Source organism: Vulpes lagopus, chromosome 10 (assembly GCF_018345385.1).
Source record: "Vulpes lagopus strain Blue_001 chromosome 10, ASM1834538v1, whole genome shotgun sequence".
Taxonomy (NCBI): Eukaryota; Metazoa; Chordata; class Mammalia; order Carnivora; family Canidae; genus Vulpes; species Vulpes lagopus.
Genome location: NC_054833.1, coordinates 90,205,436 through 90,232,181, shown reverse-complemented (window position 1 = coordinate 90,232,181; position 26,746 = coordinate 90,205,436). Strand labels below are relative to the sequence as shown.

Sequence of the window (26,746 nt, the reverse complement as noted above, 5' to 3'; positions counted from 1 at the left end):
ACTGGAGTCCTTGGCCGGGGCATCACACCAATGCAGAATCCCAGTGATTTTATTGGGAAACTTCAGGGCAGGAGTTGGAGGGAGCTGGAGGGAGGCTGAGAGGTGGACCTTGGAAAGGATGTCCTGCCAGCTCTGGGGAGTGTGTGTAGCAGGGGTTAGGGTGCATTTGATGGAGGAGGGGGAGAGCGGTGAGGTGAATAGAGCATGGAGGAGGGCTCATCGCCTGGGGCAAGTCCTGGCCTACTTGACAGCTCAGTACCACACAGCCCTGCCAGTCTGTCGGATGCCCTCCCTGCCCTGACCTCCATCCCTATAGGTAGCCCACAGCTGGGAGGGAGGGAGCATATGCTGCTTCCATGCTCTGGGCCAAGATCAGGTCTGCTGAGCATTGGTATAGAGGCCCTTCTCCCAGGAGGTCCCACACAGCATTCTAGACAGTGACATGGAATCACCTGTTGGGGGAGATCTGTTAAGTTATCCTGTCCGAAGTTCCCAGCTAGGGAACTGCCAGCATCTGGGAGTTAACAGAAGCCTCTGCTCTGAACGCCCATGGTAAGAACGGTGCCCTGCAGATATGTTGATGTTGGTCAGTTACTACCCATGCTTAATTCCTTGTCACCATAACTGGATTTGCTGGGTGGGATTGGGTATGATTGAGATAATCCCAGGCTATCCTAGATCTACATGTCTCCCACTAGGGTATCCTGCGATAAGCTTCAGCCAACAGGATAGGAGTCTACTGGGTTCCCCCAGAAAGGGGTTGGTCCTCTGATAATGACAGGCAAGCAAGAAGAACTTGGTACTCTGCATCTTCCAGCCTTAAATACAACCAGATGGGATTGTGATATCCGGAGCTGCAGCAGCCATTTTACAATCAGGAGTTGCTGATCCTCAAAATGAAGAGCCAGTGTCCTAGAGATAGGCAAAGAGAGGCTGGGCCCAGACTGGTGAAACTGCTCACTTCTGGGCCTGCTGTCCCAAGAGATTATTAAATCATCAGTGTGCAGCTAAAACGCTTGGGTTAGGTCATTACTTGTCGCTCTGTTTCCATGGAGATGAAAAGACGGCCACCTTTCTCAAATCTAAACATCTGCTCTGAAGGCTTGCCTTGCCACCCAGTGTCCAGGCAAAGGTGAATTGGCTCTTCCCAGGCCTCCTGCTGCCTGTGGACAGATTGCTAATAGTTTATGCTCTTTCCCACCAAGTCAGGCCCTACCTCAGGGTCTTTAGGGCAGACACCACAGGTAGGGCACACAAGGTGTTCCCCTCACTGAGTTCAAAGACTTCATGGTGACTCAGCTCTGGGCTGGGTCTTCCTGAGATCCCACGATGACAAGATCCAGGAGGAGCCAGCTGTATACCCCACATAGCTGCTGGTGGGGGGGGGCGGTGTAGGAGGGCTGCTGTGTCTCCTGGCTGGCCCTGGGAGGACCTCCATGAAGGAAGCAGGGCCTCCTGGTGTGGCCATGGCTAGACACTGGTATCTCACTGGTCTCTGCAGTGAGAGGCCATTTACACTCCAGCTCCCACATGAAGGTCATTTACACGTTGAATGCTCCCATGTTGCGGGCCTCGTGTGCAACTGGCACTCAACTGTTCTTGGTACTGGAGACAGCCACTGAGCGACTCTTGTTCTCTCAGCCTCCTCACAGATGGGTCAGGCCCATCCTCTCGTGTTGATACCTGCTCATGTCCACCAGCTGTCTCCTGGCCCTTCTCCGTGTCTCCCAGGAGCACTAGAGATCAAGTTGATAGAATTGGCCTTCAGATGATCTGTGATTTCATTTAGACATTTCCCTCGTAACCATAACTAATCACGAAGTTGAGTGTCTTCCTCCCAAGAAGTCCCCAACGGGCACATCAGAACCAGATGGGGAGTCTCGAGGCCTCACCAGGAAGAGGCTATCCAGTTCTCACGCTCTTTGAAGTCTCATGCGGCGGGGTGGGGGGGGAGCACATCCGTCTCAAAGGCCTCATTTATGGACTTGGAAATACCGTCCCTGCAGTGTGCTGACACAGGAGCTGGGGGCGAGGCTGCCCCCTCTAGAGGGAAGGTGGTCCTTGGTGATGGACAGCTGTGGTGCTAGTCCCAGGACCCTTTGCTCCCTCTGGGGTTCTCCCATCAGGACAACAGAATGGGAAGATGCCAAGTCCACAGAAGGCAAAAAGCTGGAAGGGGAAGCTTGGTGTGTGGGCCTATCCTGTGGCTGGTGCCTGTGGGTGTGGGTTGTCTTCATCTCCTATAGGGGGAGGCGGGGGTGGTGCTCATGTCCTGTCAGCAACAGAGGAACAAGTCCACTCCATGTCACCATGTGGACACACTTGGCCTATGTCCACCATAAGATGGGACAGGAACAGCCAGCAAGTACTATCTGTAACAGACGGGAGATTCCCAGTGTGGTCTGTATTCTTGAAGACCGCTACACACACCACAAGGAAAGTGGTGCAAAGAAAGGCACAACCTGAATTCTAAAATAGGTAAAATGGGCAGCCCTGGTGGCTCAGCAGTTTGGCTCAGCAGTTTAACACCGCCTTCAGCCCAGGGTGTGATCCTGGAGACCCGAGATCGAGTCCCACGTTGGGCTCCCAGCATGGAGCCTGTTTCTCCCTCTGCCTGTGTCTCTGCCTGTCTCTCTCTCCCTCTCTCTCTGATGAATAAATAAAATCTTTAAAAAAATTTTTTTTAAGTTTTTTTAAAATTAAAAAAATAAAATAGGTAAAATGAACCAATGGTCAGGGGATGACTCCCAGGGTGAGCGGATGCCCTAGGTGTTCTCGGGTAATTCACATTTTATTTTTTGGTCTGGATGCTGCTTTCCTGGCTGTTAAGGTTGGGACATCCACTAACCTACATATTTACAGTTCGTGTACTTTTATGTATGATGTACTTCAATAAGAAGCACCGTCCAAGGGGGGGAAGCCGCCTTGCTGAGTGATGCAGATGTAAGGGATGATATTTATGAGTGGTTATGACTGTGTGATCACACGTGGGTGTGCTGGCATCAGAGTGGATGAGAAAGTGGGCTTGAACAGGAATGTCACAGATGACACTGCAGACACTGCAACCACACTCCCAGCTTCCTCTATGTCTCCTGCACCACCCCCACCACCTCCATCACCTCCACCACCTCCATCACCTCCACCACCATCTCTACCACCTTCATCTCTGTTTCTGCCACCACCACCAAGCCAGTCCCTTGCCTTTCTTGTTGCCTCAGGTTTTCTCCACCTACCAACAAATAGATCTCGCCCCCCCCCCCCCCCCCCCCCGCCAGCCTCCACTCCTCAGAGGAGAAATCACAGTCTTCAGTGAGAAAGTGCTGGGAGTAGGTGCCCGCAGGCCACTCTTAGCTTCCCTGTGGCTTGCTCAGTACACCATGTGGCTGGAGACCCGAGATCTGCCCTTGAAGTGGTTTCTTATGCAGAGGAAGTGGCGGCTGTCAGGGTCCTCCCCCTCCCCCACTGTAGGATGAGGCAGAGCAAGGGCCTGACCCTGACGTGACCAGGATGCCCTCCAGCAGGGCTCAGTGAAGGGGGTGGGGGTCCTCAGGAGCAGGGGCTGCCCTTAGTGTCTAACATGAGGTAGGGAGTTAGGGGTTCAAGCTGGGGATGAGTGGACACCAGCCAGTGACTGTATCTAGGCAGGGTGGCATCAGGTGGGTGGTCAGAGATCAGACAGTTCCCAAGAGGAGGTGGTGTTTGCAGTGGATTTGCAGTATACTTAGGGGACCCCACATAGGCAGACACTGGGAGCGGAGCCAGGTGAGGGGGCACACATCCAGCTGAGCCCCAGCGTCCAACGTCCTTGGAGTCAGGATAGCCCTGGGTGCCATTTGTGCTGCCTGGAGGGTGCAGTGGGTTCTCTCCGATGCATGCATCCAGGGTGCACGCCCATCACGTGGCCACCCTCAGGAGGAGGGGCTCCGGAGCCTTTAAAGATGTGGAGAAAGGCTTCATTCTGGAGTGGGACCTCAGCCCCCTCCAGGCCTGGGAAAGCGGGAGCCCTGAGCCGCCTTGAGGCAGCAAGAAGATAGAAATGTATGTCTGAACCTGAGCAACTGCCCCTCCATGGAAGAGGTGGGGAGGTGGGCTGAGGGTCGAGGGGTCCAAAGAGACTAGAGGGTTGGTGTCAGGGAGCTTGGGGTCCTGGCTGGGAAGCGACTGCTCTGTCAGGAAGCTGGACTCTCTGGCTGGGTCATGGCTGAGCTGACACTTGTACAGACCGGGAGAGAGCAAATGTGAGGGCGGCCCTGGAGGACAGACAGGCCCTGCTGGTGGCACCATGAGCTGAGCGAGACACCTGAGGGCGAGGACCCTGCTCTGCTCCCTGCCGGGACCATGTCTGGGCAGTGCCCCCAGAGAAGGCTGCTGGGCTCTCTCAATGCCACCTCCCCAACCACCCCTCACTTCAAGCTGGCTGCCAACCAGACCGGGCCCCGGTGCCTGGAGGTGTCCATTCCCGACGGGCTGTTCCTCAGCCTGGGGCTGGTGAGCGTTGTGGAAAATGTGCTGGTGGTGGCCGCCATTGCCAAGAACCGCAACCTGCACTCGCCCATGTATTACTTCATCGGTTGCCTGGCTGTGTCCGACCTGCTGGTGAGCGTGAGCAATGTGCTGGAGACGGCCGTCATGCTGCTGGTGGAGGCAGGCGCCTTGGCTGCGCAGGCTGCTGTGGTGCAGCAGCTGGACGACATCATTGACGTGCTCATCTGTGGTTCCATGGTATCCAGCCTCTGCTTCCTGGGCGCCATTGCCGTGGACCGCTACCTCTCCATCTTCTACGCGCTGCGATACCACAGCATCGTCACACTCCCGCGGGCGTGGCGGGCCATCTCCGCTATCTGGGTGGCTAGCGTCCTCTCCAGCACGCTCTTCATTGCCTACTACAATCACACGGCCGTCCTGCTTTGTCTTGTCAGCTTCTTTGTAGCCATGCTGGTGCTCATGGCAGTGCTGTACGTCCACATGCTTGCCCGCGCCCGCCAGCACGCCCGAGGTATTGCCCGGCTCCGTAAGAGGCAGCACTCCGTCCACCAGGGCTTTGGCCTCAAGGGCGCTGCCACACTCACTATCCTGCTGGGCATTTTCTTTCTCTGCTGGGGCCCCTTCTTCTTGCACCTCTCACTCATGGTCCTCTGCCCTCAACACCCCATCTGTGGCTGCGTCTTTCAGAACTGCAACCTCTTCCTCACCCTCATCATCTGCAACTCCATCATTGACCCCTTCATCTACGCCTTCCGCAGCCAGGAGCTCCGAAAGACTCTCCAAGAGGTAGTGCTATGTTCCTGGTGAGGCTGCAGGCTTGAGACCAGGGTGCTGGGCAGAGGGAGGTGGTGATTGATACCCCTGTGACTGGGGCAGTCACTTGCAGAAAAGGACAGATGAGCTGATCTGTGGCGTGGTGGATGCATGGACCCTCTAGGGCCAGAGAAAGGAATAAACAAAAATGTCCAGGAGTTGCTGTGGAGAATGGAGCAGGCTGGGGAGATGGTGGGGCCACAGACACGAGAGCCAGGTCCGGAGCTTCTGGACAGTATCTCTGGCTGCTCCTGGAGAGTTCCTTCTCCACCCAGGGACCAGGCCAGGCCTGCACACACCCACCTTTGCTGCCAGGTCTGGAGATTTGGGCCCCTGCCCGTTGGGATGTGAAGTCTCAGTGTTGGTAGCATGACAAGTACTGCTCTCGGGAAGGCCTCCAGGAAAAGGACTTTGTGACCAGCCAGACCTCACAGGACTGCTTCGGGAAGAAGTGAGCTCCTGTTGCAGGCAGAGGGACTGTCTACAGGAGCTGCAGTGGAGGGTAGGGCTGATCTAAGGTCCAGTGGTAACCAGAGAGCTGGTGACCCAACTGTGTGCACGTGCACCGCATGTACCCGCCAGACAGTGTTGGTCAGTGCCTGCTCAGGCCAAGGCAGAGGTCGTCAGCCCGAATCAGTGACTGGTGCCCAGGGTCTCAGGGCTGGGAAGCAGTCTGGTAATAAATGCTGTGTCTAGTGCAGGCACATCACCATCCGCTTTGCGTCCTTTGGGAAATTGCTTGCAACTGGAGGAGGGGGGCAAGGGCGGGGTTGAGGGTGATGAACAGGGAGCTGTGAATCCCAGAAACCAGGGTGGGGCTGCCTAGCTGAAGAAGCCACAGCCCCAGAGCACCTGAATGCCTGAGCCCCTGCGCAAGGAGAGAGTGTAGGGGTCCCCTGATCACACCCGCTCTGGGCCTGTGTCTTAGTTTTCTCTTCCTGGTGTAAACCCCAGCTCAGAACAACCAGAGTCAGAAGCAGCAGGAATGGGATCCCTGGGTGGCTCAGCGGTTTAGCACCTGCCTTTGGCCCAGGGCATGATCCTGGACCCACATCGGGCTCCTGCAGGGAGCCTGTTTCTCCCTCTGCCTATGTCTCTGCCTTTCTCTCTATCATGAATAAATAAAGAAACTTCAAAAAAAAAAAAAAAAAAAAACAGGAACAGCAGCTGCCCCCTCCCCACCCCCACCCCCAGTCACCTCCAAGGTGACATGACTCAGCACTGTCCAGGCTGCCCTTGATGGCAGCAGAAGCAGGACCACCATGACCCATATGTGACCTCCGTGTCTGCTCTGAGGAACACAGCAGGGCCCCCAGGGTGTGCCAGGGGTTGGGGGCTGCTTTCCCCCACGACTGCCCTCCTAGGAGAGGGAGGTCAGTGCTCAGCCACCTCTGGGAAGTGTTTGAGGCAAGGCCTCCCAGAATGGAGTGGGACTGTCCAAGTCCAAGCCGTGAAGGAGTGCACATCGGGTAAACCGTGCTGCCTGTTGCCGGAAGCCTTTGGGTCCTCCCTCTGTGACAAACCTGGGTTTCTCACGGAAGAGCCCACCTGGTTTCCTCCACATATACTGAGCGTACAGTCGACCCCCTTCCTGATACAGGTTCGGCAGTGGCAAGGGTGATGGTATCAGCCAATTTGAAGGCAGGTCTAGTAATGCCTAAAGTCTTCTGCAGCCTCTGGCCAACCACCCCCAGCACTGCCCCAGCCAGCCTCCACCCACGCTGGCAGCTTCAGCCCAGACTGCTGGCCTCAATGCCAGGAGCTGGTTCCCGGCAGGGCCAGCTTTTGCTGGGAGACAAGACAGTGAGTCAGCCTTGAACCTGGCACCAGAGCCCTCTGGGGATGGAGAGAGAGCTGGCCTGGCCCACTGCCATCACGCAGGGAGGCAGGGCATGTGGGTAATGGGTCTTGGATGCTGCAAAGCTTCTTCCTTTGCTCAGACGGGGAGGTGCAGCCAGCTCCGGGGAAGAGCCAAATGCTCACCAAGGACCCCCTGAATGGGGACAGGGAGGGGCCCCAGGCAGTGGAAGCCAACCACAGAAAGCCACATCATGGACACATTGTGGGGGAGGGGTGTCTCTTGAGAACAAAAGACCCATTTCTAGACTAGCCAAACTGGAGAGCTTGGGGGACGGGGGAAGAGGGGCTTGTGCACGGCCACACCCTGTCAACGCACTCTTGAGGAGCCCAGACACAGACACATCACAGGCCTGTTCAGCCAACAGCTTGTGGAACTCCCATGCACTCTTGAGACCCTTCCTGGGAGAATTTCTTACTCAACTATTAGAAGGACCTTGTTATAAGGTCATTTCACTACAGAGTCTGGCCCCAGAATAGTAAGCCAGTAGTATATGTATGTGTAACATCACATCTGTACTGCACGTCCACTTCATCCCCTTTCTCTTCTGACCAGTGGACTCCCTTTCCCAGTTTTTTTCCCCAAGAATCCCCCCCAAGAATTCCCCATCTCTGCCTTATGCACACACCATCTCACTACATAGCCCCTACCACCAATGTTGTGTTGGCCTCACTTGGACCAAAAGTCCAGGAGTACAGGTGACATCAGGAAGTGAATCAGACAGAAACCACTGCCCACCATCCCACACCCTGCCAGTCCCTCACCTGGCTTGTGTCCTTCCGATAATTCCTGACATCAATATTCACTGAGCAGCGGCTACACACCAGGCACTGTGCCTCGCTGGGGTACAAAGCCTCCCCCTGCGCAAGGTCCATTTGGAATCTCATGAAAGCCCCTGAGGGAGGAGGGGCAGGTGGCATCCCCCCACTGCAGGGAAGGACGGGGAAGTTCATTCACAGCTGCCATTGTAATCGACCGTCCTTCTGACTCCGCGTTTCTGAGCCCTGCTCCATGCTTTCTTCTGGAGGGTTCAGTGTCTGCTGCAGCCTCTTCCTGCCTCTCCCACCCCTAAGGGACCCAGCAAAGCTCAGGGTACCTCGTTCGTCCCTTTATGCCACAAGACAGGGAGCTGAGGGAGAGGCGTCCTTTTGGGATGGAACATGGGGTTGGTCCCTGAGCGGGTGTGGGGAAGAAAGACTGTCTGCAAAGCCGCGGGGTGGGGCTGCCGCAGCGGTGGGACCCGGGAGGGAAGTCTGGGCGGGGTCCGAGAGCCAAGAGGGGCTTCTATTGTCCTCCCAGGAGCCCGCCAGCCCCTCCCCTCGGTGTGCGGGGTGGGGCCCAGGCTCCCGCCCCCCGCGGGCCCCCCGGACCCGGGTGGCGGCGGGAGGAGGCGCCGCATCGCGCTGCCGGGCGGGGATGCGCGGTGCTGATGCTGCAGGCCGATGCCGCATTCTGCGGCGGCGTCCCCCGATTGGCCGCGCGCGGTGACGCCAGGCCGGGCGCTGCGGGGGGGCCCAGCCTATAAGAGCGGGCGGCGGGGGCGGCCGACCCTCCGCAGCCAGCCCCGACCCGTCCGCGCGTGTCCCGCAGCCGCCCGCCACACGCACCGAGCATGAGGGAGATCGTGCACATCCAGGCCGGCCAGTGCGGCAACCAGATCGGAGCCAAGGTGAGGACGCGCGCCGCCTCCGTCCCCTCCCCCGCCCAGGCTCGGTCCCCGACACCGGCTCGCGACCCGCGTCCCCACCCAGAGCCGCGCTTGCCACCGCGAAGCCGAGAACAAAGGGACGAGCCGGGGTGATCCCGGCCCTGCCACGTCCACACCGCCTGCCCTCTGTTCCTGCCCGGGTTAGCTCAGGCCTGCAGGAGCGCAGCCCAAGTCGGCGACTAAGCTCCATCCACAGCGGCTGCAGCTGCGGGGACTGTTTGGGCGTGGCCCTCTTCTTGGGGTCGCAACTCAGCCTGGAGCGAGATGGGTGGGGTGGGCAGGTGTGGGTGGGACACCCCCTTCAAAGCCGAAATGATTCCATCTGCCCTGCTCCCGCTCCCCCCACGAACAGGATGCCCTCCAAGTGGCCAGAACCCCCCCCCACAGGCCCGCAAACTCACGGTTTGGAACCTCAGCTTCCTGACCCCACCCTGTTCCTTTGTTGGGGGAGGGGTTGGGCCCAGACTCGGGGTGACCTTGGCCCAGGACTGGACTCTCCCTCTGCTCAGCCCCGCCTGGGCAAACGCCCGGTGGGGTTGGACAGCACCCACTCAGGGACCATGGAGTCAGGGTGGGTTGTGGGAACAAAGCTGGGCTCTGGAATGGAGAGCTGCATCACCCTGCGGCTCCTCCCCTCCATTGTTAGCCTACCTCGGAGACCTTGGGACTAAGGGGATGAGGAGGTGGTATCATTCCCCACTGGAACCTAGGAGACAGATGTCACGTCCCCAAGTCCAAGGAGATTGTTTCTTGCCCAAGGTCACACAGCAAGTGTGAAAAAGAGCCATGCTACCTTCCAGCTCTCTCGTCCCTGCAGACGTCTAGCCCAGGGCTCAGGCTGGGTGGGTGGGGCCTGCTGCCCACTGGGACACTCCACAGAACAAAATGGGGGACCCCAGGGGTGGCTTTGTCAGGACCAAGGCCAGGGACCCAGGGTGCAGTGGTGCGGGGCGAGTTTCCCAAAGGAGGCAGTGGGAGGAGACAAGTCTTGGAGGGGAAGGGGCCAAGGAAGGGATTCCTCTGGAGGCTGTTGCCATGGAAACCAGGCAAGAACAAAAAGCTAATTACAACCCGGCTGGGGCAGCCTCGTGGCTGATATGTAAATTGCAACTTCTCTAGGGTGGAGGCGACTTGGATGGGGTGGAGGGGTGGTACCAGGGAGACTCCCTAATCACCCGAAGAAACAGCTGTGCCTGCCCCAGAAAGGGGGCTGGGAGAGGGGGAGGCCGGGGGGGATGATGGCCTCAAATCAAATCAGGGCTCCTGGGGCAGTCACTGACAGCTGCCCTGGCCAGGTGGGAGGGGCGGGGGGCTCATTAATGTGGTCACAGGGGCCAGGCCTGCCCTGAACATCTGCTCCTCAGAGGGTCAGGGGTCACTGGGGGAGGGAGGGCAGCCTTCAGCCTTGAGTTCGGCCTGAGCCTAGGGGAGTCATGATCTGTTTATACACCCATCCCTTCTGTGGCCCGGACAGACACATATCAAGCAAAGGCAAGTCCACACCCGGAGCTGTAGCTGGGCTAGGGGTAGGGGTAGTGGGAGGGAGGTGGCAGGAGGAGGAGGGAAGAGGGCAGGGGCCATAGCCTGAATGCTGGACATGTGTCCTCAGCTGAGATTTTTTTCCTCCTTTTTAGAGTTGTGGCCTCATGGGTTTGCTAATTATTTTTATTCCTTTTGGGTTGATTTTCTTATTTTATGTTGTTTTAAAAATTAATGTCTGATCCTTTCTAACAATGAAACCCGAGAGAGGTGGATTTTGTGGGGGGAGGAATTGTTTCTTTCTTTTCCACCTCTGCCTTTTTTGGCCGACCAATGACAGCAGTTGAGCTTTTTCCTTCTGGACTCCTTGTCCTGGAAAGTCTTCAGAGACCAAACTCAAAGAAAATGCTGAAAGCTGGGGCCAGGCCCAGCAGATGCTGACATCTGCCCTGTGGAGGGGCAGTTCATTAACCGTTTCTGTTTACTGATCCCATATTGGCTGTGGGCTTTCTGGTGAGGGGAGAGAGCAAACCTTGACATCCCATCACCAGCAGCAGCTGACAGGGGTGAGGGTGGGGGTGGGGTGGGGGTGGGGCTGCTGCTCTGCTTGCTGGACCTAGAGTGGTGCCTGGCACAGTTGCGCCTGCTCTAGCGAGGGCCCTGGCTGTGAAAGGATGGAGAGGGGTCAGGGCGAGAACACACCTCTCCTGAGAGGCAGTTTGACATCGATCGCTACTGATTGAGCACTGTGCCAGATGCTTTAGGCGCCATCACCTCACAGGGAGGCAGCGAGAGGAGGTATCGCCCTTCCCCCAGGGGTCGTTCCGGGAAGTGGAGGCACCGCCCAGCAAGGACAGGGCAGGAGTCTGAGTCTAGGTCTGCACGGATACATCAGGATGGGCGGGGCCCCCCAACCCCCACCTCACCGCCGCCACACAACTGGCGGATGAATCCGGGGACCTCGGCCTTCCCCTCTGGGTGCAGGACCTTCCAGGAGCCTTTGTCTGCGCCCCCTTCTCTCGGCCGCTGGGCGGAGCTTCGGAGGGGCGGGCCCTGGCGCTGACCGCCAATGCGGGGAGGGATTTCCTGATTTCCTTGCACCCGCCTCCTAACTGGGTCACAGTAGCGCTGGTTGTGCTAGGGGCGGGGAGAGACATCAAAGTCCTGAAAGGGTCCAACGCCCAAGAGTTAGCAAGCCCTCAACTTGCCTTGGCAGACGCCTCCCTGGCCCCCGAGCAGGGACGCGGCAAAGGATCAGCACTGCGGACAGCGCCAGGGGGGGGGCGCGTGGGTCGGTCATAGCAGCCGAGCTCAGACAGGATAGTTTTCTCAACTGTAGTGGTGGTCATAGTTGTTTCTTATTTAATCTACAAAATTGTATTCTATTATTTATTATTACATAATATTTTTTACTAGTAAGATAATTGATTAATTTTAAAAAAGATTTTATTTATTCATGAGAGACACAGAGAGAGGCAGAGACAGACAGAGAAGCAGGCTCTTTGCAGGGAGCCTGATGCGGGACTCCATCCCAGGATGTAGGATCACGCCCTGAGCCAAAGGCAGACGCTCAATCACTGAGCCACCCAGGAGTCCCAAGATAATTATTTTATTTTATTTACTTTTTAAAAGATTTTATTTATTTATTAATGAGAGACACACACACACACACAGAGGCAGAGACACAGGCAGAGAAGCAGGCTCCCTGTGGGGAGCCTGATGTGGGACTGGATCCCAGGTCTCCAGGATCACTTCCTGGGCCAAAGGCAGGCGCTAAACCGCCGAGCCACCATGGATCCCCCAAGATATTTTTACTGGTTTTAACTACAAAAGCAATTATTAATATTTTCTTCTAAAAAGTTGCAGATAAAGTCAAAGTGCCCATTTAGCCACCATATGCCTCTAGGTCCTGCTCTCCTAGGGGACAATTTTGCTTTCCATTCTTCCAAGCTGTTTTCTGTGCATGTGCACCTATACATCTTTATACAAAATGTAAAATCTTTTTGAGGTCCCCTGTTTTACTTTATATATCATTATCCAATGTGCCTTTCCCCCAAGGATGTGTCTTGGGGGATGTGTCATATTTTACTGCACCACAGTATCCCAAAATATATTGACTTTTTTTAATTTTTATTTATTTATGATAGTCAGAGAGAGAGAGGCAGAGACACAGGCAGAGGGAGAAGCAGGCTCCATGCACCGGGAGCCCGATGTGGGATTCGATCCCGGGTCTCCAGGATCGCGCCCTGGGCCAAAGGCAGGCGCCAAACCGCTGCACCACCCAGGGATCCCTATATTGACTTTTTAAAACTTTTATTTTGGGGACGCCTGGGTAGTTCAGTGGTTGAGCATCTGCCCTCAGCTCAGGTTGCGATCTTGGAGTACTGGGATCAAGTCCCACATCAGGCTCCCTTCATGGAGCCTGCTTCTCCGTCTATGTCTCTGCCTCTTTCTCTCTGTGTCTCTCATGAATAAGTAAAATCATTTTAAAAATAAAACTTATTTTTGTTATCTGTGCATATGGCTTTACAGATTTAAATAGCATCTAACCTTTTAAGTCAGTGAAGCCAACATTTGCTGAATGCCTTGAGAGTTGTGCTAACCCCTTAATGTGGGTACTATTATCATGTCCACTTTACAGATGAGAAAACTGAGGTCCCAGGAGGTAGAGTCACTGGCACACATCAACTGGTGCTGGGATCTGGTCCATCACCTCCTGGAAGACCATGCCTTCCATAGATGCATTTTCTTTCTTTTTTTTTTCTTCCCATAGATGCATTTTCAATAACTTTCTGTAGATCTGTTGATGGTAGGGTAGCTGAATCACTCTCTCCTGGCCCTATACTTGCTGTCTTGAACTCATCACTCCTCTACACAGGCTACGGTGTCCCTGAAACCAGAGATTTGTGGATGTCCCAGAGCTCTAGGGACCAAGCCCATGGCTCCCATGCAGGCCTTAGGCTGAGGAGTCCATAGGGATCCAAGTAGTGGTAGGAAGCTCTGATCAGGCCCTGAATGCCTCAGTGACATTTCTTTGTGTTTATTTTTCCTAATTACAAAATTATCACACACTGTGTAAAAAGAACAGTTAACAATGACAAAAAAGAGAATAAATCCAGCCCCTCCCTTCACTGAGATGACCTCTGATAACAGCCTCTCTGGATGAGTTGCCAAGACTTTTCTATGCATTTTATAATAATAACAATACCTGCCCATATCAGAATTTTAATTTTTTACTTATTGAAATTTTTTTTCTTAATTCATTTGAGAGAGACAGAAAGAGTGAGTGAGAGCACCAGCAGAAGGAGGGTCAGAAGGAGAGGGAGAAGCAGACTCCCCACTGAGCAGGGGGCCCAACTTGGGAATCAATCCCAGGACCCCTGGATCATGACCTGAGCCAAAGGCAAACACTTAACCGATTGGGCCACCCAGACGCCACTATCAGAGTTTTTAAACATATTTTTAGCTAATCTTTTTGTTTAGAAATTAACATGTGACAGGGGTGCGTGGGTGGCTCAGTCAGTTGGCAGTCTGCCTAAAGCTCAGGTCATGATCCAGGGGTCCTGTGATTGAGCCCCACATCCGGCTCCCTGCTCAATGAGGAGCCTGCTTCTCCCTCTCCCTCTGCCGTTCCCCCCACTCCTGCTCTCTGGTTCTCTCTATTTCTTTTTCTTTTTTTTTTTTTTTGGTTCTCTCTATTTCTCTGTCAAATAAATAAAGTCTTAAAAAAAAAAAAAAAAGAAATTAACGTGACAATTCCAAAAGAGTCAAAGGGTATATAGTGAAAAGAACTTTCCCCCAACCCAGACCCACATTCCAAGGCCCAGGTCCCTGGAGCAGATCTCTGTGTGCCTGTTAGACACATCTATATTTAGATAAATATGTGCAAACTGGGTTCTGATTGCTTTTTTCACTCAGCTGTCTTTTTACCAGCACATGACTCACATGTAGAGGCTTGTTATTTCTCAAGGCCTTCATATCATTCATCTTTTGAAAGTCACTCCAACCCTGAGGAACAAAGAGGAGGGGCACTGGAAAGTCAACCAGCGTGTGACTCCTGACTCTCCTTGTATGGGCCCACTGTGCTTCACAACGGTTTGGCAATGCCCTTTGGGTGAAGGCCGAGCTCTGTGAAGCCTTCCCTTCACCCAGGGGGTATGTCTTTACATATATGCACACGTTCACATGCTTCCTGCTAAGACTTGTTCTCACTATCAGGCCTATTGAACAGATGAGGACACAGAGTGCCTCCAGGACCCACTCAGGGTCTGACAGCTGGAAAGAGGTGGTCCAGCTCCTGTAGGGTGAGTGGCAGCAGGCAGTGGAGAGAGTGAGCCCTGGGAGTCAGGGCTATGCCAGGTCTTTGCAGGCAGGCTGGGGGGCCCCAGGCAAGTCATTCCCCATGCAGGCCCCCGTGGTTCCCGCTGGCTGAGGCTGATGAGGTACTGAACACTGCCAGACCCTGTTTCTAGACATCCCATGCCCTGACACTGAGGGACATGTGTATCCTAGACTCTCTCTGTCCCTTGCCTTCTGTGTACCTCCATTCCTTCATCTGAAAAGAGAGAATAAAGAAAACCATCCCAAGGGAGTGTTTATTACTAACCCCTCATGGAGGAGTGGACCAAAGGCCCCTGGTTAGCAAAGACAGAGGTGAGTCTGAAGGAACCAGGTCCATGTCAGTTGAGCCCTGAACCACACTGAGAGCTCCAGGCACCATGAACATGCAGACAGTGGATGCATATTGACTATCACAATTTTCTGAGAGATGACAGAGCTTGGGCCCTTCTCTGAAGTCACTCAAAGAGGCTAGTGCAAACTTTGAGTCCAGGCCCCTGATTTTACACTCAGGGCTGAGTTCATGGGAGGGAAAGGGCCTGGCGGGGGTCATGAGCACTTGCTGACCCTTCCTTTCCCCCCTGCAGTTCTGGGAAGTCATCAGTGATGAGCACGGTATAGACCCCAGTGGCAACTATGTGGGCGACTCAGACCTGCAGCTGGAACGCATCAGCGTCTACTACAACGAGGCCTCTTGTGAGCTCCCACCTTACCCCCATGCTTCCTCTGGGGAGGGCTTCTTGACTGTGGGGTCTCAGCATCTCTGCCCTCCTCACAAAACAAAGATGAGGAACCCTAGAAACTGCCATTGGAGTGAGAGTCAAATATGTATAATGCTCAGCAGAGTCCAGGAGGCCCCTTAGGAAGCCCGGGGAGGGTCTAGAGTAGGGACCATTTAGCAATTAGTATAAAACAATGTCCATAGTGAACTGGAGAAATATTCACCTGCCCACATGGATGTAGGATGTGGTCCCCATTTCATTCATGGTTCCAGCCTCTCTGACCCCAGAGAGTCTGAGCGCTTATGGTGACAGCATGACTCTGGCAGGCTGGGCAGGATTTAGAGGGCAGGAGAAGCCCTTGACCTTCTGTGACCCACATAACCCACCCTTTCCCTCTAGCTCATAAGTATGTGCCTCGGGCCATTCTGGTGGACCTTGAGCCCGGAACCATGGACAGCGTCCGGTCTGGGGCCTTTGGGCATCTTTTCAGGCCTGACAACTTCATCTTCGGTAAGTCTCCCCTGTCCCACACTCTGATGTAGACCCCATCACAGGCAGATCCAAAACAGCAGAAACAGCAGGGCAAAGTCACTCCTTAGCAGGACAAAAGTGACCTTTCCAGTTTGCATTTGGCAACAGAGGCTCTGAGAAAGGGTTCTGTGCAGGGAATATAAACCACTTGTATTTCAAGCAGAACATTGTATAAAACAGAGAATTCAGTTTATAGGACTGTTACAGAACTTTCAGGACAGGAGTCAGTCTCCAGAGGACTCAAGTTCATGGGCATGCAACACTGCTGTGATCAAGACGGCCTCACCCCATTTCTGTCTCCCAGAGCTCAACACCCCAAGTGATGGGCAAAAATCCCCATTCACACTCCAAGTTGCAAGGGATTCTGGGGGTCATAGTTTACACTCCCAGCACGGCTAGCCAGAGGGTGGGTGGGCTGGAGGGGAGGGCTGACAGACTCATCCAGGAACCCCTAGGGAGGCAGAGCAGGAGCTACCACTCCAGGTTCTCAATTCCTGTCTAGAGCCCTTAACATTGGACATCCCCATGTCACGGAGCTTCCACAGTTGCTCTCTTTGATGGCATGTTCAGGGAGGTGCTATAAGTCCCCCTTCTGCTTCCCCCTAACCTGTCCTCACCTACAGGTCAGAGTGGGGCTGGCAACAATTGGGCCAAAGGTCACTACACGGAGGGCGCAGAGCTGGTGGACTCAGTCCTGGATGTGGTGCGGAAGGAGTGTGAGAATTGCGACTGCCTGCAGGGCTTCCAGCTGACCCGCTCACTCGGCGGGGCACGGGGTCCGGGGTGGGCACACTGCTCATCAGCAAGGTGCGCGAGGAGTACCCCGACCGCATCATGAACACCTTCAGTGTGGTGCCCTCGCCCAAGGTGTCGGACACAGTGGTGGAGCCCTACAACGCCAGGCTGTCCCCCCACCGGCTGGTGGAGAACACGGACGAGACCTACTGCATGGACAATGAGGCTTTGTATGACGTCTGCTTCCGCACCCAAGTGGCCACGCCCACCTACGGTGACCCCAACCGTCCGGTGTCGGCCACCCTGAGCGGCGTCACTATTCTCTCGGCTTCCCCGGTCAACTCAGTGCTGACCTGCGCAAGCTGGCCGTGAATATGGTGCCCTCCCCCGCCTGCACTTCTTCATGCCCGGCTTTGCCCACTCACCGCGAGGGGCAGCCAGCAGTACCGCGCGCTCACGGTGCCCGAGCTCACTCAGCAGATGTTCGATGCCAAGAACGTGATGGCTGCCTGTGACCCCCGCCATGGCCGCTACCTGACCGTGGCCACCGTCTTCCGCGGGCGCATGTCCATGAAGGAGGTGGACAGCAGATGCTGGCCATCCAGAGCAAGAACAGCAGCTACTTCGTCGAGTGGATCCCCAACAACGTGAAGGTAGCCGTGTGTGACATCCCACCCCGGGGCTCAAGATGTCCTGCACCTTCATGGGCAGCGGCACGGCCATCCAGGAGCTGTTCAAGCGCATCTGGAGCAGTTCACAGCCATGTTCCGGCGCAAGGCCTTCCTGCACTGGTACACGGGCCAGGGCATGGACGAGATGGAGTTCACTGAGGCCGAGAGCAACATGAACGACCTGGTGCCCGAGTACCAGCAGTACCAGGATGCCACGCCGAGGAGGAGGGCGAGATGTACGAAGATGACGAGGAGGAGCCGAGGCTCAGGGCCCCAAGTGAAGCAGCTGGAGGGGCAGAGCCAGGCTGTCGCTGTGGCCCAGAGGCCTGTCCCCCAGAGCCATGTCGCCATTGACACCGCCCCGAGCCTTGCCCCCACCAGCTCTGGCCACAGCGCCCTAGGGCTCCCGAGTGTTTGTCCTCCAGTATTTACGGCATCCCCACCCACGTGAGTCCTGTTTTCCCACCATAGGTCAGCTCCATCGTGTCTGCTTTATTGTCAGCTCCAGGCCTGTTTTATGGTTTGTTTTGTTTTTTGTTTTTACTGGTTTGTGTTTATATTTTGGGGGGGAATACTTAATAAATTTATTGCTGTCAGATATCCCTGCCTGGTCCTGGAGATTTCTTTCTATTCTGGAAAGTTGGGTCTAGAGGGGTCAGCAGGGGCAGATAGGGAGGCCTAGGCTGGGAACGGTCATTGTCTCCCAGGCTGGTCGCCGACGCAGGCCTGTGTGTACAGCCTGCGGGTTCTGAAGGCACAGCTGCTGTGGAGCTTCCGGAAATGGGGTCCTGGACACGGGCCATGAGTGGATGAAACCTCATTCTAGAACCACAGGTGTAGTTGCTCTTGACTTGAAAATTATCCCCAGTCTCCCACAGGGAGACACACACTCCAGAGCATTCCTCTGATTTATCTGTGTGCTGCATGTTAGAGGAAGGCAGTGGAGACTCAAATGGGAGGTTGGAAGGGAGGACCCTGAACACTCCCCAGAAAAAAAATGTGGTGTGTTGTAGAGTTGGGTTTTGGGCCCTGGGAAGGGGCTGGACGGGGTCAGTGAGCTGTGGCCACAACACAGGCAAACCCCAGCACACCCCGGGTAGGAAGCCATGTGCTGGCTCCATACGCCCCCTGGTGACATTCCTGTGGTTGTAGGGCTCCCAGTGTGGGGCTGCAGGGGCTCCTGGAAGGGACCCACCATTACTGTGTATAGAGCTGGACTTCTCCATTCAGCCTTCCCACACCCCATTCCTCAAAGCCAGGGGTTTCATCAATCCTAGCTCCACCTGGAACATAAAAGGGGCTTCAGTGTAGGCAGCAGCACCCTGGCTCCTGGCTCTTTTATCTAGATATTTGTGCAGAAGAAAGCCAAAGAGACCACTGGCCCCTGACGTAGGCTAGGGAACTAAAGCCCCCAAAAGGGTCCAAGTCTCAGGCTTTTGCCCTGACACAGGCTGGGCTTTGAAGTCTCTGGGGTCCCCTGAGCAGCAGAGAAGCACATTCTAAGAGCCAATGCTTCTGGGCACCTGCTGTGCTCCAAGCATTTCACATTTGCTGCCTACCTTAAGAGCTGTGTGTCTCCATCCCACACATGCAGTGGCTGGGTCAGCGTATATGACTGATGAGGCCACATGGTGAGTGGGAATTTGCGCCCTGCTCTGGGTCACAGCAGCTGGGTCCTCATCACCAAGAAAGGGTTAGATTGCAGGAGAGTCTCCTCCATCACATCCCAGGGCTACACAGGGCTGCAGGCCTCCACACTGTGGTGGGGAGTGGTGCCCACAGCTCACATTCTCAAGGCTTCTGGACCCGAAAAGGGTTGAGACACCTGCCAGGGTTGACAAGAGCCCCTGCAGCTCCTGACATTCACAGACGCTCCTTATGGGTCTCAGATCCCCTGTCTTAACTGGGTCTTCTCCTGAGGGCTCAATACATATACCTCATTTAACCTTCACAGTGATGCTGCGAGGTACACATCATTATCATCCACATCCTACAGGCAAAGAAATGGAGGCTGAGAGAAGTGAGGGCATTTGCCAGCTGGCAAGTGGCAGAGCCAGGTGTCCAGCCCAAGGTTGTACACCTCTCCATTTGGCTTAAAATAGTCAAAAATTTCACTTCCCTCCCAAGCACTGGCACCCACCAATACATCATCTTTGCTCATGTCACTCAGATGAGGCTGGCCTTCCTGGGCCACTCTGCGTTTGTGGAGTTGACTATGGGGCCAATCCCCTTGATCCTTCTCCCAAGGTCCACAATCCAACTTAGTATGAATGTGTGGTGTACGTTTTGGTGGGGACTATGTTGGTGGGGATGTGAGGAGGTGGAAGGGTGGCAGCCCAGCACCTCTAGCCCCCTAGCCCATTTCTGCTGTCCCCCAGAGTCCGTCTCTGCTTCCCCGCCAGAGCCCATCTCTACTCCCCCTCAGAGTCCATCTCTGCTGGCCCCCAGAGTCCATCTCTGCTGTCCCCCAGAGTCCGTCTCTGTTTCCCCCCCAGAGTCCATCTCTGCTCCTCCCCAGAGCCCATCTCTACTCCCCCCCAGAGTCCATCTCTTGCCGCCCAGAGTTCTGTAGTAGGGATCTCATGCTTTCTTTCCCAGCCCACTCTTCTCTCCTCCAGCTGGTTCTCCCCTGAGCCTCCAGCTTTACTTTCTTATGAGGAGTAACATAGGTCTCTGCTGTTTTGCACCATTGTATCTTCACTTCTCATTGCCTCCATTTCAGAAACTGTGGGACAGACCTCAAGTCAGTCCTGTGCGCTACATGAGTTCCTGACCCACAATATCCCTAAGCATAATGAAATGGCTGCTGCTTTATGCCACTGAACTTCAGAGTGGTTTGTTATATAGCAACTGAAAATAGAAACACACATGGGGAGTGGCTGGAACAGCATGTGACCCATAATAAAGGCCATGAATGTTTGCTTTTAAATGTATCCATTATTATTAGCAAAGGGAATTTGATTACAGAGAGACGCATGGGCATGAGGGTGCAGGTAAGCTCAGCTCAGTGACTGCTGAGTCCTGCTTGAACCTTCTAACAAGGCTCTGACTGGCCCAGCACTATCCAGTGTGGACGACACCTTTGGCTGGCATTTGGGACAGCCACTTCATTGGCTGCTTCACCCTCAGCTCCATCTGTCCATTTCAGCCTAGGTGAAGGGCCAAGGGTGTCCAGACCTGGGCACACTCCCAGCTTTCGTGAGGGAGAAGCCTCAACCTTTCCTGACCCTCTGCCTGGTCCCCTGCAGGGAGTGTTCAGGGGCAAGGAGATGACTTTAGACTGCCAGAGCAAATACAAGATGCCCAGTTGAATTGGAAGTTTAGATAAATGACAAATAATGTTCCACTTGGAAGCATGATTATAGGAAGCAATTATGCCTCAGTTGCTAAATCCAGGAATCTTAGCCTAGGTCCTGCCAGCAGCCCTGCAGCTAAGCCTTACCTGGGGGCCAGGTGGCCTTGAGCTCTTCACCCACTCACTTGCTCTTCGTGTTACCCTATGAAGCAGGTGCTTACAGATGGAGAAGTGAGGCAGGAGACAAGTGAAACTGCTCCAGGGCATCCAGATGCCAGTGGCAGGACCACAATTTGAATGGGGGAGGTTGGGGCTGAGTCATCACCATCCACCCATCCTGGGGACAGCACAGCAGCCTGAGAAGGGCATGGTGGGAGGGACAAAAAGAAGTGGACTTCACCACTGCCCTCTGCTCCTTGTGGCCAGGTCACTTCCCCTCTGAAGAAGAGCACTTTTCCCAGCTGCAAAGATCAAGTCCATGCTTGCCTTGCTTAGATAATAACAAATGAGAGTGTACACATACTGGAAGCTGATGAAGTCCACCTTTAGAGATTAGCAGATGCAGCTGTCGTTGCCACTGGGAGTGTGGAGTGGAACAGGGCAGGGGTTCGCCCAAATAAGGGATGAACCAGGCTTATATGGGATTCGGAGTGAGGTAGAGCTGAACTGAAGCCAAGCCACAGTGGCTGAGTGTGAAGATATCCACTTCTGACCAAGACATGGAACTTGACCAGAATCCTGTTTCCGGGGGAAGTACAGAGTTACAGTAGATATGGGGTATTGGTATGGCAGCTCATACTGAGGCTTCTCTGAGTCATACTCCAGGCAGGAGCTGGACACCGTTGCCATTAGTATGATTACAAACACTGTTTCTCACAGTCTGTGAGTTTCAAAAACAAGGTTTCTCAACATTGTACCTGCTATGGAATCAATGTTTGTGTCCTGTCCCCCATATTCATATGTTGGGGTTCTAATCCTTAATATGATGGTATTAGAAGGTGGGGCCTTTGGGAGGTGATTAGGTCATGAGGGTAGAGGGTCATGCATGGGATTAGTGCCCTAATAAAAGAGACCATAGAGAGCTCCATCATCCCTCCCACTATGTGAGGACACCTGGAGAAAATGCCATCTGCAGCCCACGAGAGCACCCGAGCATGTACCCTGGTTGCATCTCACCAGCACCCAGCGATGCTGACAGTGTCCTGGACTTCCAGCCTCCAGAACTGTGAGAAATGACTTTCTGTTTTTCATAAGCCACTCAGCTTGTGGTACTTTGTTAGAGCAGCTTGAATAAACTTAGAGAACCCTTAATGATAATTTATAAAAGCCATTTTTACAGGTTCACCACACTTGATCTGTGATAAGTGCTCAAGTGAGATGATGCCACTTACTGCTCCTGGCAGCATCATAATTTCATACTCACTCTCCATCTGAGTGAACTGAGGCTCTCTGAGCTTACTGGACAGCAAGCTCATCACCAGGGGCCCCAAGGATTATGGGCATCACACAGCAGGACTCTGTTGGCAACATTTCAGACTCTGAATTTGGAGATTCCAACACAGCAAGGCTGCTGCTACTCTACTGAAGCCAAACATGAGTGGTCAGATATGGAGTAGGACTTCCTGGTCCTGGAGACAATATGGAATGCTTCCATGCATTTTCTATCTCCTCTGATTGTGTTTGGAGGAGGACTGGACTCTTATCCAGCAAGAACCATTTGTAAGGTCAACCTTAGAGTTTCTCTCCAGGTTTCCTCCACTTTCCAGTGCCCATCATATATTTAACATCTTTCCAGTAGCCCTGGGGAACACTTCAGTTTTCCAGTATGGCATGATTGTCATAGGAAAATCATAGAACAAAAATTAACAAAAAGAGAAAATGCTAGAGTCACCCATGGTTGTGGTAACACTGGCTACTGGTCAGCATTCCACAGAGAGAGGGGGGTATGTCCAGACGTATGGCCCTGGACTGGTCTCTGGCTGTGCTCCTGGCTGCAGAGTGTTGGGGGTGAGGCAACAGGAGATTTCTTATGTGGCCTTTACTATGTTGAGCTAATTTCTATCTATTCCTATTTTTTGGAGTTTCTATTTTTTTTTACTTTAAAATTTTTAAATTTATTTCAGAGGTAGTGAGACAGAGAGAGAGAGAGTGCACATGAGCATGTGGAGGGGTAGAAGGAGAAGCAGACTCCCTGCTGAGCAGGAAGCCCATTGTTGGGCTGGATCCCAGGACTCTGAGATCATAACCTGAGCGGAAAGTAGACACTTAATCAACTGAGCCACCCAGGTGCTCCTGGAGTTTTTAATATGATGGGGTATTGAATTTTATCAATACTTTTTCTATATCTATTGAAATGATCCTGTGATTTTTATCCTTTAACAAGTAGTGTTGGGAAACTGGATATCCCTATTCAAATTATTAAAATTGGACACTTATCTTACACCATACACACTGAAAAGATTAAAAACTTAAATATAAGACCTGAAACTATAAAACTCTTAGAAGATAACATAAGGGAGAATCTTCATGACATTGGCCTTGGCAATGATTTCATGGATGTGACTCCAAATGCACAGGCAACAAAAGCAAGAAGAGACAACTTTTCATCAAACCAGAAAGCTTCTGCCTAGCAAAAGAAATAACAGAGTGGAAAGTTAATCTATGCAACTGAAGGAAATATTTGCAAACCATTTATTAGGTAAGTGGTTAATTTCCAAAATATATAAGGAATTTTGACAACTCAATAGCAAAAAACAACTTGATGAAAAAAATAGAGGACTTGAATAGACCAATTCTTATTAAGGAGATGTACAAATTTCCACGATGTATACAAAAAGCTGGCCAGCTTAGTTGGAAGGGCATGCTACTCTTGATCTTGGAGTTTTGAGTTTGAGAGCCACATTGGGTGCAGAGATTACACACACACATACATACATAAAATTTTAAAAAAGGATGCTCAATGTTACCAGTCATGAGGGAAATGCAAATCAAAACCACAACAAAATACCATTTCATACCTGTTAGAATGGCTATTAGCAGAAAAATAAAAGACAAGTGTCAAAGCTGGAATCTTTGCACATTGTTTATGGGAATGCAAAATGGTGCCACTCTGGAGAACAGTATGGGGGCTACTCAATAAAATGAAAAATAGAGCTGGGATCCCTGGGTGACTTGGCGGCTAAAGTGTCTGCCTTCAGCTCAGGGCGTGATCCTGGAGTCCTGGGATCGAGTCCCACATCAGGCTCCCTGCATTGGAGCCTGCTTCTCCCTTTGCCTATGTCTCTGCCTCTCTCTGTGTGTCTCTCATGAATAAATAAATAAAATCTTAAAAAAAAAGAAAAATAGAGCTATCATATGATCCAGCAATCCCCCTTCTGGGTATTTATCTAAAATAATTGACATGGGGATCTCAAAGAGATATTAGTACTCCCACATTAGTACTCCCACGTTCCTTGCAGCACTAGTCACAATAGCCAAGATATGGAAACAAAGTAAATGTTGGTTGACAGATGAATGGATAAAGAATATTTGATAGATACATCCAACAGAATACTGTCAGCCTCATAAAAGAAGGAAATCTTACAATATGCAACAACATGGGTGAACCTTAAGGACATTATGCTAAATGAAATAAGCCAGACTTGGAAAGACAAACTGCCTAATACCACTCATGCGAGTTACCCAAATTGTCAAAATTCACAGAAGCAAAGGGCAGGATGGTGGTTTCCAGGGACAGGGGAAGGGAGGGACTCTAGTCAATGAGTACAGTTTCAGTTATGTGAAATTAATAAGTTCTAGAGATCTACTATACAAAATTGTGCCTATAGTTAGCAATCCTCTATGGTATACTTAAAAATCTGTTGGGGAATCCCTGGGTGGCTCAGCAGTTTAGCGTCTGCCTTTGGCCCAGAGTGTGATCCTGGAGTCCCGGGATCAAGTCCCGTGTCTGGCTCCTGGCATGAAGCCTGCTTCTCCCTCTGCCTGTGTCTCTGCCTCTCTCTCTCTCTCTATCATGAATAATAAAAAAATCTTTTAAAAATCTGTTAAGTGTATAGATCTCATGTTAAGTGTACTTACCACAATAAAATAAGATTTAAAATAAAAAAAAATCATGATGCCTGGGTGGCTCAATGGTTGAACGTCTGCCTTTGGCTCAGGCTGTGATCCCAGAGTCCAGGATCAAGTCCTGCATCAGGCTCCCCTGGCTTCTCCCTCTGCCTATGGCTCTGCCTCTCTCTGTGTGTGTCTCTCATGAATAAGTAAATAAAATCTTAAAAAAAAAATAATGCCACTACTTTGCTCAAAATCCTCTATGGAGAGACTGACTGCTGACATCAAATGTTTGTGATGATATGGAGGGACCAGAATGTTCACACCAATGGGAGTGTGAAACAAGCACAACCACCATGGGAAAAAGTTTTACAGGTTCCTAGAAAGTTAAGCAAACACTTACCATATGATCTAGCCATTTCACGCATAAGTATTTACCAAGGAGAAATTAAAGCACATTTCCACACAGACTTGTACACAAATGTTTATAGTAGCTTCTTCATAATAGCAAACAGTGAAAACAGCACAGATGTTCATCAACAGGTGAATGGATAATCCAGCTGTGGTCCATCCACACCATGGGATCCTATTAGCAATGAGAATAAACTAACACCTGACACCTGCTACAATATGGATGAGCCTCAAAATATTATGCTGAGGGCAGCCCGGGTGGCTCAGTGGTTTAGCGCCGCCTTCAGCCCATGGCCTGGTCCTGGAGATCTGGGATCAAGTCCCACGTCGGGTTCCCTGCATGGAGCCTGCTTCTCCCTCTGCCTGTGTTTCTGCCTCTCTCTGTCTCTCATGAGTAAATAAATAAAATCTTAAAAAAAAATAAAAAATTAAAAAAAATATTATGCTGAGTAAAAGAAGCCAAACAAAAGAAGAGTACATATGATAAGATACCATCTCTATAAAATTCTGGAATGTAATACAACTCAGTGACCAAAAACAGATCAGTGGTTGCCTGGGGATAGAGGTGGGGATAGGGAGGGAAGACTGCATTAGGGGATGAGGAAACACTGGAGGATGATGGATAGGTTTATTATCTTAGTTACAGTCACAGTTTCTTAGGTGTATGCATATGTCAAAACTTATCAGATTGTATATTCATACATGTGCAGTTTAGTGTATGTCCATTTATTGAAGTATTTCCATAAAGCTTCTAATGGCTCCCACCTTGGCACAAATCAAAGTCAATGTGTTTATAAATGCTACAGATTTGCCTCTCACTTCACCTTTTACCAGGCTCCCACTTTTACCAAGCTCAGGCCACCAAGACCTGCTTTCTGTTCTACAGGCACACTGGGCTCTTTCAGTTCCTCAAGGGTTCGCCCTTATGGTTTTCCTCTGGATGCTTTCCCACAGCTCTTCTGCGGTTCTCACCTTCTTACCCTTTGGGTCTTAAACTGAGCATGGTGTCCTTCTCCCCTGATTTTATCCACTACTTTATCACTTTCTTTCTTTCTTTCTTTCTTTCTTTCTTTCTTTCTTTCTTTCTTTCTTTCTTTTCTTTCTTTCTTTCTTTCTTTCTTCTTTCTTTTTTCTTTCTTTCTTTCTTTCTTTTTTCTTTCTTTCTTTCTTTTTTTCTTTCTTTCTTTCTTTCTTTCTTTCTTTCTTTCTTTCTTTCTTTCTTTTAAAATATTTTATTTATTTATTCATGAGAGACACACACAGAAAGAGGCAGAGACATAGACAGAGGAAAAGCAGGCTCTATGCGGGAAGCCTGATGTGGGACTCCATCCCAGGACTCCAGGCCAAAAGCAGCGCTAAACCGCTGAGCCATCGGGGCTGCCCTATTTTTTTTTTTTTTTTATACCTCATCACATCTTATTAACTTGCATCTTTCCATATAGTCAGTCTGGCTCCTTGAGTCCTGGGACCTTGTCTGTCTTCTTACCACTGTGTCACAGGACCTGAGCCAAGCCTGGTGCAGCACTCATTCAGTTGGACAGTTGGTGCTAACACACATCTGTGGAGTGGGCCACCCACCAGGTGAAACCTTCTTCCTCTCAGGGACTCAGGGATTTATCCCTTCTTCAGTCCATTTAAGGAAGCACTTAC

The 26,746-nt window shown here is 52.2% G+C and overlaps 1 protein-coding gene and 1 pseudogene across 6 annotated transcripts in view; both read left to right on the top strand.

The window, feature by feature from the left end:
• TCF25 (transcription factor 25) overlaps nt 1-2,607 on the top strand; it is a 32,768-nt gene extending 30,161 nt beyond the window's left edge. For 2 of the 6 annotated variants that reach the window (XM_041770724.1, XM_041770727.1), the window contains exon 18: nt 818-1,013. Coding sequence is in view for 3 of the 6 variants with exons in the window: in XM_041770727.1 (XP_041626661.1) it covers nt 818-823 (6 nt within the window). In the remaining 3 variants the exon portion in view is untranslated. Of the gene's footprint in view, nt 1-698; nt 1,014-1,641 lie in introns of those variants that run through there. The other 4 variants (XM_041770722.1, XM_041770726.1, XM_041770723.1 and 1 more) reach the window with 3 other exon arrangements.
• A 1,176-nt stretch (nt 2,608-3,783) lies between these two features.
• Nucleotides 3,784-17,822, top strand: LOC121500947 (annotated as a pseudogene).
• The last annotated feature ends 8,924 nt before the right edge of the window (nt 17,823-26,746 follow it).